Source organism: Typopeltis vanoorti, chromosome 8 (genome assembly GCF_054136105.1).
Source record: "Typopeltis vanoorti isolate ZY-2024b chromosome 8, IOZ_Tvanoo_1.0, whole genome shotgun sequence".
In the NCBI taxonomy this organism is placed as follows: Eukaryota; Metazoa; Arthropoda; class Arachnida; order Uropygi; family Thelyphonidae; genus Typopeltis; species Typopeltis vanoorti.
Genome location: NC_143556.1, coordinates 143,009,480 through 143,024,687, shown reverse-complemented (window position 1 = coordinate 143,024,687; position 15,208 = coordinate 143,009,480). Strand labels below are relative to the sequence as shown.

At 36.8% G+C, this 15,208-nt stretch overlaps 1 protein-coding gene across 1 annotated transcript in view; it reads left to right on the top strand.

Annotated features, from left to right (window-relative positions):
* Cad74A (cadherin 74A) overlaps window positions 1-15,208 on the top strand; it is an 850,889-nt gene that overhangs the window by 341,087 nt on the left and 494,594 nt on the right. The window contains exon 22 of the mRNA XM_090396473.1: window positions 4,632-4,798. Coding sequence (XP_090252599.1) covers window positions 4,632-4,798 — 167 coding nt within the window. The remainder of the gene's footprint in view (window positions 1-4,631; window positions 4,799-15,208) is intronic.

Sequence of the window (15,208 nt, the reverse complement as noted above, 5' to 3'; positions counted from 1 at the left end):
TATTTTCAGACCTCCCTCAAGTTAATGACTCATCACTGGAGATCCTCCATCACATGCATGCACACACAGAGCTCACCATCACCAGCATTTTTTTATACAACGCTGAGTGATAGCCTCTTGTTCTCTCTGCTGTTTTGACCTATTCCATGAAAAATCTGATCCACATTTTTCTGGTAATTACCCCTTACCAAATTACATATCTTGATCATGTTCTCCCCCCCCCCCACACACACACCTCCTCCTTCCTTCTGCTGCAATTTGCATTCCTTCAACCTGTCTTCATACTCAACATTCCAGAGACCAGAGATCACCTTAGTCAATCGTCTTTGAGTCCTATCCAACATCTCATCATCCTTTTGAAAACCCAGTGACATAATCTGTGGACAGTAATCCATATGAGGTTTGATCAAAGCCTTATACAAAGGAATCATAACATTCTTACAGGAGTAAGTGTTTTCTGCATCATTGTCATAATGCACAGTGCATTTAGGTCCTTATCCACCAACATCCCAGCTCCCTCATCTCCTCCATTCCACTCCTCATTGATCTTTCCAACTTTGCATCACCTGAAAACAACTGCAATTCACTACTTAAGTCCTCCCCAATATTATTCGCATACAAATGAAACAGCAATGGCCCCAAAACAGACCCTTGGGTACCAACACTAGTGACTTTCCACTTCTGGGATATTGTGCCCATATACACAACTTGCTGATACCTCAGACAGCTAATTTCAAATTCCATGCACTAATCTACTATTTAACTTAATCTGTTTCAGTTCAAGTTAATTACCAGCATATCATGTGGCAATCTGTCAAATGATTTAACAAATTTAAATATACCTCCATGTATGAATCCCTTTATCCAAAGCTACTCTCAGCTTCTTATAGTAAGTAAATTGCTAAAACACCAATTCCTTTAGCAAACCAATGCTGTACATCAAATGAACATTGTTATCATCAGGCTCATTTCTGAATGAATCCTGGTCCTCACTAGCCTCTGTAACATCTTTACCACAACTCCAAACAAACAGATTGGCCTATAATTCAGAGCAATAGTCTTATCGACCATTTTATCAAGTGAAAATCTGACTCATGTTAAAGAGATAAATTAAAGCTGTTGTTAACTCCATGGAACATTCCCTCAAGACACACAGTGATATACCAACAAGTCTTAAAGCCTTATTGATATCGAATTTACTCCATGCCTCAAAGATAGTGTGTGTTACCCAGGTATGATAATGACGAGCTTAGCAGAAGAGCAGTAATAATGAATAGCATAATAGTGTAGAAGGCTTGAATGACTGTGAAGTTTTCGGAAATGGTCTTGATTGGGAGAATGAATGGCAAGCAAGAGTGGCTAACCTGCAGAGAGAGAGAGAGGAGCTGAAAGAGGAGATGTAAGGTCTCAGAAATGAGATGAGAAGTATGAAAGATGAGATTAGGTGAATGGAAAAGATGAATGCAAGGTGAATCAGAGTAGGAGTGAGAGAGAGTTATGGGAATGATAGAAGAGGAGAAAATAGAAACAGTAGAAGAGAGGAAATGGGAGAAAGGTATGAGAGTGATAGAAGAGGAGAGAATAGAAACAGTAGAAGAGAGGGAAAGAGAGAGAGTTATTGGAATGTAGAAGAGAAGAGAATGGAAACAGTTGGAAAGAGGGAATAAGAAGAATGCGAGGGAGTGCATGAACACAGAGAGAGAGAGAGAGAGCAAGGGATGCATGTTATCAATCAAGGAACAGAGTAGTAAGAGGTGTGATGTATGAAGACTCGATGATCTGTGATGTGCAAGATAGGATGCTAAAGGAGTGTTTACCTGGAGGAACGATAGAAAGCGTGATTATGGCAATTAGGCAGGGTGAAAGGGTGGATGAGATAATTGTGATAGAAGGCACAAATGACTTGAGAAGCAGTGTGATTCAGGTGGCAAGAGATCTGAGATTCATGTTTAAGGTTGTACAAAAGAAAACGTTTAGATTTAAGATAGTGTGTGTTACCCAGGTATGATAATGATGAGCTGAGAAAAAGAGCAGCATTAATGAATAGCATAATAGACAGAATGTGTCAGAAGAGAGGATTGGAATGTGTGTGAAGCTTGGAGGGCATTTAAGGACAGAAAGGAACTGTATGCGAGAGACTGCTTGCATTTGAATGAGAAAGGACATAGGCATCTGGAGAGATTGCTATTTTCTGAACGATTCGGTGTGTCATGCAGGGAAACTAGAATTCCCAGGGTGGATGGTAGACGGGATGGTCTCTTGTGGGAATGGGTGCTTGGGGGAAGGGGGAGACATCAGGTAACACTCAGTCTAGTGGAGTCTGAAGGGGATAATGATAGGTATAGAAGCAGTGATTTTTATGCTTTATACTAGTGCCAGGTGTATTTGGAATAAAGGAGAGGAATTGCTGGTGCTGATTGCATCAGACTGGCCAAAGATTATTGGGATCACTGAGACGTGGTTGACAGAAGATGATATAATAACAGGAATACAAGTAGCAGGGTACAGCATATTTTGACAGGATAGGAGGGGAAAACGTGGTGGTGGAGTACTGCTTATGATAAGTGATGACATGTCCTCTAAGAGTGGTGGCTTTGGAAGGCAGTGACACTAATGGTTTTGAAAGCATATGGCGTGAGATAGAGGTGGGCAAGACAGGATATTTAGTGGGATGTTGCTACAAGACATGGAGCACAGGGTGAGGAGCTGGAGGTGTTCAGGAGAAATCCCATACAAGAAGAATGATTGTTATGGGAGATTTTAGCTACAGCAGTATAAGTTGGAAAGAGGAAAATGCATGTAGTTATAAGGGAATGGAATTTCTAGAATTCTTGAGGGCCAAATGTCTTAGGAGGTTCAAGAGTCGAGGCCGAGAACTTTTCAGATCACCCTCATATATGAAGGGAATATGATGCTATGCTTCAACTGCATAACAAGTTAATCCAATAAAAACTGTAGGACTTTTTGATAAATATACAATACTTCACTTCACGTGTTCTTATAATTCATTTTTTGATGAGCTGTTCATTCGATGATTTGTAGTGTCGACAAATTGTGATTTTTCCAAGAATTGTGTTTTCAGTGAATTGCCTTTTGATAAATTGTGTTTTTGATGAATTGCTTTTTTGAGGAAATACCCTTCAATTAATTGCTTTTCGATCAATTGTCTTTCATTAAATTGTCATTTATTAATTTGTCTTTTGATGATTTATTTTTCATGAATTTTCTGAACACTCTCTAGTTTGCAAACAGTTTCGCAGGACACCCACCACAGGATTGGCTGGAAGAAGGTTACTGTGTCACTTCAGCAAATACAAATATGAGAGGCTATTTCTTGAAACTTCCTCAAACTGGAGAAACTTTCCAAACCTCAACAAATATTGGTGCATGTAACTACCCCAAATTTGGGAAACACTCATCCTCTGATATTCAGCCCAATGGCCAAAGCCACCCAGTTTAGCCTACTATGGAGTGCCATTTATTACTCTAGGCCCAACTACGGTTAACTTTCTTCAGCCTCATTTACTCAGTGTTACTGCCTGCATGCACATATCATTGTTCTGTGATCCCTAATAATGAGGCAACGTAATGTTATAAATTAAAGATGCCAGTATTCTTGGTTTCATCCTTTATCGAAGTATAAGCAAAGAAAGTTTGTGCATCAAGTCACTTCACAACTGGGCTGTTAGTATATAGAGGCTGATGACTTCACATTGTCTTAGTATCCAGTAATGAACACACATATGCTTACGGACATGTATAAGGCTACACATTATGGGAAAGTCCACTACCCAGACCAGTTTCAACCATTTTTGAGGTCTTATCAGTGGGAGCCAGACTCAGAGGTGATACTAAGGTTGAAAAATGCAGAAGTCATATTTTCATATACAAGTAGTCAAAAGGTGATGCACCTTATCACCCAAATACTCTAATATACCATAAATTAAAGATGCCAAGAAATTATATTCTTGGTTTCATTCTTTATCTAAGTGAAAGCTAACAAAGTTTACGCGTGAACTGCACGACTGGGCTACCTGTACATAGAGGCTGATGACTTCACATCAATTGCCTTAGTATTCTATAATGCAGTGCACATATCCTTATGGACATGTATAATGCTATGCATTGGGAAGGACCAATAACCAAGTGAAAAAACTTTCATCATCTGTCTCTAATCCAGAGTATTTTAGTATTAAGACGTGACATCGTTTGACTACTTGTATAGAGAAATATGACTTCTGCATTACTTTAAGCTTGGTATTACTTCTTGATCTGGCTCCCACTGATGAGACCTCAATAAATGTCAAAACCTTTCTGGGCTCTTCCCTTTGGATATGTATCTTATAATGTATCCCTTAGTATCCCATAATGAATGCACATATCCTTACGGATATGTGCATTCATTATGGGAAAGTCCACTTTCCCATAACATTAAGTGAAAAAAAAAAATGCACCAGTGTTGCCAAAATATCAGAAGTATTAATTAAAGTTATTATAGTTAATATTAGGTATATGTTATAATTTCCTCAAAAATAATAGTTATTACTTTCTAATTATTATAAATTCTGGTATTATTCATTTATTTTAAAATTTTACGTGTATGTTAAATTTGTTAAATGTGATTTGTTTAGGAGCCATCATTCTTAATCGTCGTTTAGACTTTGAAGAACTACCATTGAAGCAGGTTATCTTTAAAGTACAAGCTGTGATATCTGGAGATACTCCACGTATCAGCAATGCAACAGTAGTCATCAATGTTCAAGATATAAATGATAATAGTCCAGTATTTTCTCAGGATGTAAGTTTTCCCTTCCTCTGTCCTTCCTATTTGCTTATTCTATATTATATTTACTAATATTATCTTCTTGAGAATTTAGATTTTAGTTTATGTAAAATGTTTTAATTTTTAATTTAAAAAATACTTTTACATTTAATTCACTTTGTTGTTAAGAACTTTTTTGTTCCGTTTCAGTTGCTAACTTTTAATTCCAGTTATAAGTTACTAAACTAATAAATTGGCAATTAATCATTGATTTTTTTATTAAATCATTATTTGAATAGATCATATAAAATCTTTGGTGACTTCTTGAATTATTTTATACCTCTATGTTTACAAAAACCACTATACCTTTGATGAATATTTAAATACATGATTTGTGCTATATATTTAAATATTAGTCAGAAGTATAGTTGTTTTTGCAGTAGAGGGTTATAGTTTAGTAATGACTCCATTTTCACTATTTTTTGTGTGACAGTAATACCTCCCCATTTTGTTTTCCACAACCAAAGACATTTCTGGAACACTTTGTTGCATTCCATTTAGAGACTCCATTTAATTTTGTATCGAATGTAGCCTATTCACTTATATCCCTTACTGAAATTTTCCTATTTCTTAATCTGACATTTTCTTTATAATTCACAGAGGATTAAATCTAGAGAATATCACATGCATTCCCAAAATGTGATTTGATTTTGCCCTAGGAATCACTTAGTTGACAACACTGTCTCAATGCTTTTATTGTTATAATAAAGCACTTGCTTATCATCAATGTTGGTAGTCTAATAATTTTGTGTTCAGCTTTCCCTTTTAGATTTCAAAATTTCTTCATAAAAATGCTGTTTGTAAATCCCAATCGGAACAAATTCATGATGCACAGTTCCCCTAATATCAAAAAATAAAACAGGCTATTACACTGTCCACAATTTTCCTCCAAATTAATATATTACTTGTCAGCACTCAAAGATTGTTGTATGTAACATTTCTTCTTCTAAGCCACTTCTTACTAAATCAGTCCACCTAGACCTTAGTCTCCCTTTTGGTCTCTTTCCTGCTATCTTGGCATCAAAAACACCTGTTTTCCTAACTTTTCTTCACCCATTCTATTTGAGTGCCCATACCACCTTAGATTAGCTCTGCTGCCACATTCTTGCATGCTGACAATGTCAGATTCCTTTTTGATATCTTCTTTCTTTTAAGGTTACACAGTGATCAGCATTCATATTTATGAATTTAGGGACACAAAACACACGTGTTGGAATGATTATTTTAGTTATTATTAATAAAATAACACTTGATGTTTCAACCCATATATTGAGGTTATCATCAGAAAGATACATGTGTATAGGAAACCAAGCTACATGCTCTTGCACTCTATAAAGGTAAATTAAATCTATGCTGTTAATTGATCTTTTTCTTAGCCTGACCTCTAGTGATAAAATAAATAAATAAATAAATAAATACTAATAAAAATTAATTAATAAATAAAATAAATAAAAAACTACAATAAACTCTGCTAAAGTCCTCCTGTATTAAGATTCTTCTGGATTCAGATTGCTATACTACAATTAAGATTCAGTTTGGATTGTTATACTACGATTATCTTCTGGACTTGTACAGTTGAAGTTGCTATTAAATGTTAAAGAAAAAAAAACACTTCACCAAGTCTTCTTGTTAAAAGTTTATTTTCCACTTGGTTAGAGTATAATAAATTTAGTTTAATCCTTTATCCAAGTGTGAGCAAACAAAGTTTGCGCCTGAAAGTATCTTCAGGACTGGGTTAAGATGGTACACAACATGTACCATCTTAACCCAGTCCTGAAGATACTTTCAGGCGCAAACTTTGTTTGCTCACACTTGGATAAAGGATTAAACTAAATTTATTACAAGTCTTCTTGTATTTGAGATTTTTCTTTGACTGGCAAGCTATAAAGGTTGCAAATGGGTCCTCCACATTCTTGGAATGGTTAGACCATCATTTTTCTTCAGATTTGGATTATGTTTGAGCATTTCACATGCTCCAAATCTGAACAAAAATGATGGTCTAACTATTCTAAGAATGTGGAGGACCCATTTGCAACCTTTCTAGCAACCAGAACAAGCCAAAGAAGAATCTCAATACAAGAAGACCTGGTGAAGTGTTTTTTTTTTTTTTTTACTTTTTTTTTTACTCCCTTAACATTTAGTAGCAACTTGAACTGGTGAAATCCATAAGAAAATCATAGTATAACAATCTGAACTGTACAAATCCAGAAGAATCTTAGTACAGGAGAACTTTAGCAGAGTTTATTGTAGTTTTTTATTTATTTTATTTATTAATTTTTTATTTTTTTTTAATTTTAATTTTTATTAAAAAAATTTTTTAATTATTTTTTATTTATTTGTTTATATATATATTTTTTATCATTAGAGGTCATGCTAAGAAAAAGATCAATTAACAGTGTAGATTTAATTTACCTTTATAGAGTGCAAGAGCATGTAGCTTGATTTCCTATACACATATATCTTTCTGATGATGATCTCAATACATGGGTTGAAACATCAAGTGTTATTTTATTAATAATAAGCAAAATAATAATTTCAACACGTGTGTTTTGTGTCGCTAAATTCATAAATATGAATTTCTGATATCTTCATTTTTAATATGATTCTACCATTGATTCCATCTGTTCACTCCCTTGATTTCTCTCAGAACCCTCTTATCTGTGGTCTTTAGACTTTGATCAAGTGTGTTATTTCTAACCCAACTCTCAGATCCATAACTTAAAACTGATTTGGACACTGTATACCAGCTTTGCTTATTCTGTCTACTTACTTTTGGATTTAACTTGCCATCTTCAAAAAATGTGCCTAAATAGCCAAAAGATTTTACTTGTTGGCTCTCAATTCAGAATGCAGTTGATGTGTTCAAAGTTTCTGTTTATTTTCATAGTTTTAGTCTTTTTGTTGCTGGTTTTCATGCCAAATTTGTTACAGCTGTTATTTAGTTAAGTTAGAGAATCATGTACACTTGCACTAGATGTGTTTATGAGTACAACAACATCTCCATAAAGCATAGAGATAAGTTTGACATCCCCAATTCTAATATCAGGTTTAATGCTACTTTCTTTCATAATCCATATATGTGATGAATAGGAATGGTGATAATGTACATCCCTGTCTTATCCCTGATTTCACATCAAACCATCTTTGAGTATTTTCTTCCATTCTGACTGCTAACTTACACCTTAAATATAGACTATGTATTGTTCTATCTAATGTTCCATTTACACCATTAATTATAGTATTTTGAAAGACTTCTCTGGGCATTTTGTCATATGCCTTTTCCAGATCTACAAAACCTAACAATCTTTGTCATATCCCAATAATTTTTCTTCTATTTTTGATAAAGTGAAAATCTGATGTTGACAACCTCTATTTGGCCTGAACCCCATTTGTCTTTTCCAAGTTTTTCTTTCATAATCTTTCTCAACCTATTTTTCAAGTATGCATGTATAAATCTTACCTGGAATACTTTGTAGAAAAATTCCTCTGTAATTCTCACATTCACCTTTATTTCCTTCCTTATAGATGGGAACAATGAGAGTTCTACTCAAATCAGGAATTCGACCTTCTGACCAGATCTTCTGAATTATGCAGTATAGTGTTATGACATTGTTTTCTTTAAAAATTTAATGCTTTCCTTAGTGTAACTTCCTTCCCTATACTGTGATCTATCCCTTCCAGAATTTCCTAACCTTAAAACTCCAAATCACCCTCTTGTAACTTCCCTATGAAAGTAAAAATTAGTCACCAACTAAGAATGAATTCTCTAGACCTTCTTTCTGGAGCCATCTCCTTTTCAGACACTGACAAATTTGTTTTTTGAAGCTGTGCCAGTTAGAGTCCTAGGACAGAAAAATCCTTGTACAGAGAGACCTTCCCAGAATCTTAATGCCTATTTTCTCTTACTAAAGCTCTATAACATCTGTAGGATTCTTTGCTTGCAGTCTTGACTCTAACGTTCTAAATTCTACTATCTTATTCCTTTCGCATAGGTTCAGATTTTATGAGTGGTAGGTTGGTCTCATGCTCAGGCAAAACTCAGGTTTTACATAACAAAACATGTTTATTAGGATCTTAGAGCACTTACATTTAGATCAAACATACACAAGAATTTAATCAATTAAACACTAAATCAAACTAGCGAACACAAGTGAACATTCTAATAAATAATCAACAACTCTAGCCTCTAAGTTAATCAATGATACACATAACATTCACAATACAAACATTTAATTAGATTCTATCTACAATACTAGCTCCTCACATTAATTGGGCACACACACATGCGCATAAATTTTCAGACATCCAGTCTAATGAAAAACCAACAAATTGCTAAGCATATTAGTTATTCAAAGTTCCCTAAGTATCTGTCCATAATTTCCTTTCCACTAGAAACTGATTCACCTTTTATTCTAATATAATTGGAAAATAAGTAAGAAAGTTCTGTACATTACCATCACTGTGTTTGATTACCGTCTCTGCCTGGTCCATCTTCCTTTGTTGGATAAGACTCTACACTTTCAACAGGTTGCATCCACTTGGAAGTCATGTTGTTCATCTGATAAGGCCTTTCTCTGCACTTTAGCAATGCTAGCATTTGTCTCGATCTCTAGTGGGTCACTCTGGTCAGTGTTACTGTCTTTGGGAAAAAAATCTTCCGCTGCCTCATTCTGGTAGGGCTTCTACCGACGGCCCAAAACAGTGGATGCCGACTTCTTGTGTACTGTCCGTCTGGTACCCATCAAGCATCCACGGGAGAGAACTCTTCATCCGACATCATAGTACCCTTTTCCACTGGTCAGCAACCGCTGGTACAAGCGAGAACAGGAACAAACTCGAGAGAGAGAGATTGAAACTCGAGTGAATCCTTATTTATTCTATCTCCGTTGCCGCCTCTTTTCCGCTGCAGAAATCTTCACACGGCACTTTCCCTTGTGCTCTTAAGCTGTTTGGCCATAACTCTTCTCCTCAAGGAGCACCTTTTTGGGGAACACAAGCTCAGTTCGCCTTCCACGTAAGCCTTTGCCTCAGGTATTACGCTAAACTGGGTAGTTAGCACGTGACCTTCGGACTTTTGTTTACACTTGATATACAGTTCTCATAGACTACAATTTGATCACTACAACTTACAAAATGGAATTTCTATTTAGATAAACAAAATTCATCTTTTATTTGTACTTCACATTACAGTTATTCATTTATGCTCCCTCTTACAATTTGTTTTCCTACTATAGTACAAGTATCTCTTAGTTGTTATTTTATTTTTGTTAAATCTTGAATGAAATAATTTTTTTTAATGAAAATTTCTTATTCGAGATCTAACAATAGCAACTGCAAAGCTTTTATACCTCCATATTTAAGAATTTCTGGTTGAATATCATCAACCTCAGCTGTATTTTTGCATTTCAAATTTTTGATGACATTTTTCGACCTGACGTATTGATAAGTACTACTCTTTAATTTCCTCTTGAAAATATTCTAGTATGATTCTCTCACCTCTTGTTTCACTGAACTAGCAGTGACAGTGTTCAAACAGCTTCAGTGTCTGAAGTAATTACTTCAGACAACTATGATAACCTTATCTTCAATTTTCATCTTACCTTTATGATCTTTGGTTCCTTTTGCAGTACTCTTTCATTTTATTATTATTATTATTCAGGCTTCCATGGAGTCAAAAGACTCATCGCGGGAAGTCCTTCCTAAGAAACACAAAGTCTATCAAGACTTATCGTGGGAGGTCGCTCCTAGGAAACAATGTCTATCATACCACACCTTAAACTCATTGACTGTTCTCGATCTCACCACTCTGTCAGGCAATGCATTCCATGGATCAACCACCCTCCATGCAAAGAAACCACTCCTCATCCTCTTGCTCACAGTTTCCTCTCGTAACTTCCAGGAATGGCCCCTTGTCATCACTCCTTCTCGCTGTTAACCAAGAGAAAAAACTCCCAAATGTCTACCCTGTAACTGCCTCTCAACAGATTAAAAGTCTCAATCATATCACCTCTCCTTCTTCTATTCACCAAACTCTGCAGTCCACATTCCCTCAGCCAATTCTCATAACTAACATTGTACAGAAACCCTCTTTATTATCTACCTTTGTACCCTTTCCACTGTTAATTTATCCCCTTCAAATCCTGGTGACCAAATCTGAGAACAATAGTCTAAATGTGGTCTGATCAGAGTCTTATACAACAGAATGATAACTCTTTTATCTCTGCAGGTCATCATCCTTCTCATTATTGCAGCATTCCTCTGTGTTACCTTCACCACCTTTGCAATGTGTCCCCTGAATTTCAAGTTTCTATCAATCATCAACCCCAGATCTTTCATCTCACCTACTTCCTCCAGGACATCTCCTCCAACAGAGTATGCAGCATCCCATCGATGTGTCCCAAACCTCAAGACCTTACATTTTGCTGCATTAAACCGACATCCCCCATTCATTTCCCCATCTGTCTAGCTTATTCAAATCCTCTTGCAGGGCTACCACATCTGTACTATTACTAATAACCCTTCCCAGCTTTGCATCATCTGCCAACAAGTGAATATCCCCCTGCAATCCACTGACAATGTCATTGATATAAAGGTTAAACAATATAGGTCCCAATACCGAGCCATGTGGAACACCACTTGTAACTCTCTGCCTCTTTGAAACTTCCCCACCATACACAACTCTAATACCTATCAGAGAGCCAATCCCAGTTGATCAACCTGACATCCAGACCCATGTGCTGCAACTTAAATATCAACTTATCATGTTGCACCCTGTTAAATGCCTTCGCTAAATCCAAGCAAATGGCAGTATATGCCTTTCCCTCATCTACTGCTCTTGTAATTTTATTATAAAAGGCTAGCATATAACTAAAACAAGATTGCCCCTTAACAAATCCATGTTGACTCTCACAGATAACATTACCCTCATCTGCCTAATGCTGTATACGGTCGCTCACTAATTTCTGCAAGATCTTGACAACTACTGATGACACACAAACTGGCCTATAATTTGATGCTTGCAGTCTGCTACTGCCCTTACACAATGGCACTCTCTTACTTTCCTTCCATTCCCTGGGCACTTTTCCCAAAGTCAGACTTTCATTGAAAAGCCAGGTCAAAGGAGCTGTCAGTTCTTTAGCACATTCTCTGAAAACTCGTGGTGAAATACCATCCAATCCCACAGCTTTACTGACATCCACAGTACTCAGTATTTGGAACACACCCTCCTCCTGTACCTCTAAACCTCAAACCTTCATTATCCCTCTACTATTAAAATATTAAAATTTACTCCTCTAGGATGAAATACTCCAATAAAGTGTTCATTGAACAATTCCACTATGTCCTCTGCATCAGTCACTTTATTCCCATTTTTATCCCACAATGTCATTCTTCCACAATCATTTCTCCTCCTACTGACCACTTAGCTAAAAAATTCAGTAGGATTTTCTTTGGATCTTAGGGCCAATCTCTTCTCATATTCCAGTTTCACCTTCCTTACCATATACTAGTCACTCTCCTGGCCTGTGTCTTATATTCTTCATGCATCTGTTCTTCACCTGTCTCCTTGTATCTCTGCCATAGCCTGTTTTTTGCATTCAGTTCCTGTGTAATATTGTTTGTCCACTTTACTCCAAATTGTGTCCTCTTCTTCACTCATGGAATACAGCTTAATATTGCTGCTAACAAATATTCCTTCACAATTTTCCAAGCACTAACAATATCCCATCCTTCCCTCTATGAACTTCCCCAAGTTGACGACTAAGACTGTTATAATTACCTGCCTTATAATTCCACATACGTTCCCTTTGCTTTTATAATCCTGCATGTCTATTCATATTCAAAGTCAAAGCCATATCGTCACTCTCTCCAACTGTTGGATGAGATGTCATCTCACTTATTATGAGCTCTTCCGATGCTATGATCAAATCCAAAACTCTTGAACCTCTTGTTCTCTCTATTACATGTTGCCTAAGACATTTGTCCATCAAGAATTCTAGAAATTCCATTCCCTTATTGCTACATGCATCTTCCCTCTCCAATTTATACTGCTGTAGTTAAAATCAACCATAGCAGTCATTCTTCTTGCACTTGACAAGCTCAACTGTCTAAACATCTGCTGGTCCCCACCCTCTGTGCTCCTTGGTCTGTAGCAACACCCCAATAAATATCCTTTATTGCTCACCTCTACCTCATGCCATATGCTTTTAAAATCATTAGTGTCACTACCTTCCAAAACCTCTACTCTTAGAGGACATAAGTCGTCACTTATTATACGCAATACTCCACCACCATGCTTTCCCCTCCTATCCTGTCAAAAAATGCTGTACCCTGCTACTTCTATTCCTGTTGTTATATCCTCTTTTGTCAACTACGTCTCAGTGATCCCAGGCCAGGCTGGTGCTGTCAGTGCCACCAATTCCTCTCCTTTATTCCGGATACTCCTGGCATTAGTATAAAGCATAAAAATGCCATTGTTTCTATACCCAGCATTATCCCCTCTACACTCCACTGGGCTCAGCATTACCCAATGTTGTCCCCCTTCTCCCAAGTACCCATCCCCATGAGAGGGCACCCCTGCTTCTATCCACCCTGGAACACACCAACTCATTCAGAATAGCAATCTCTCCAGATTCCTATGTTCTTTCTTATTCAAATGCCAGCGGTCTCTCGCATAAAATTCCTCTCTATCCTCAAATGCCCTCCAAGCATCCACATATTCCAATCCTCTCTTCTTACACATTCTAGCTGTTATGTTATTCAATATTGCTGCTCTTCTGCTCAGCTCGTCACAATCATACCTAGGCAACACGCACACTATCTTTCCTCTCTACATCTTCTTTCGTACAACCTCTTGCTTGAGTCTCTCGCTTCCCAATTTACATTACTGCTGAAGTCATATGTTCCAACCATCACAGTCATCTCATCCACCCTTTCCCCCCTCTTAATTGCCCTAGCTACACTTTATCGTTCTTCCAGGCAAACACTCCTTATGCATCATATCTTGAACACCACGGATCATTGAGTCCCCATACATTACACATCTTACAACTCTCCTCCTTGATTGCTCACATGCATTCCCTCACTCTCTATTTCTCTCTCTCTCTCCTCTACCACATTTCTCTCTGTGCTTCCCTACTTACCTGCCTTCCTGACATCACTGTATCCCTGGTTCCTGTTCTCCCTTGCATTCCTCTCATTCCCTCTCTCCTACTGTTTGCATTCTCTCTTCCTCTATCATTACCATATCTCTCTCTCATTCCCTCTCTTCCATTTATCTTATTTTATCTCTTCTATCATTCACATAACTCTCTCATTCCCTCTCCTCTGCTGTTCCTATTCTCTCCTCTTTTTTCTAAGCTTTTTCTGTAGTCTCTAGAATATTTTGCCACCATCCTGATATTTATTTTCTATATTCTTACCAACGTCTTCCCATGACTTTTGTTTAGCTACTTTTACAAATAGCTTATTTCTCTTATATTTTTTCCCTGTATTCTTTTAGGGCATCTGTCCATTTATTTGCAAGGAACTTTTGGTGTGGTTTCTTCTTTTCTAGAAGTGCTTCTTTAACTTCCTGTGTCAACCATGGAGGTTCACCTCCTTATAGAAGTGCTTCTTTAACACAGGAAGTTAAAGAAGCACTTATAGACAAGTTCACATACCTCCCTAGATGAATCAATCAGCGTCATCTTTAGAGTCTACCACTGAGACTATAAGATTTGGTTCTTGTTTTAAACCTACTTCATATTTTCTTTGCTAATGTTTGTATGGTTAAGTTTTAACAGTTATATGACAGCATTTAAGTTAATTGTTGTCAGTATTAGTTCAATATTGCATAAGGCAACGTGGAAATCATTGTTGATGAATATATAGATCTTCAAAGAATGGAAGCAAAGATCTAATATTGAGGGATTCATTGTTAATCATAAAAAAAAAAAAAAAAAAAAAATTCATTGTTAATGATTTATAGTGACAAAGAGAAGAAACAGAAAGCATACAGATTATTATTTATTAGTCCTTTTAAATTAATTGAAAATTATGCTAATATTGAAGATATGAAGAAAAAAAATGACCACAATTTTTAAAACGTTTGTATACATACATACATACATACATTTTCAAGGCCCACTCTTCCTAATTGGGTTGTGGAGGCAACAGCTGCAAGAGGAACTTCCAATGGTCACGATCCTCTGCCACCAAGCGTAGGTGTTCTGGTGGGATTCCCAAACGTATCCACCCAAGGTTTTGGATATAATCTATCCAGCGTGTCCTTGGCCTTCCACGTGGCCTCCCACCCTCTGGCTTGGCAAAGAGGGCCTTCTGAGGGAGCCTCTCTTGTGGCATTCTGACCAGGCGCCCGTATCAGCGTAACTGTGATCTCTCAACACG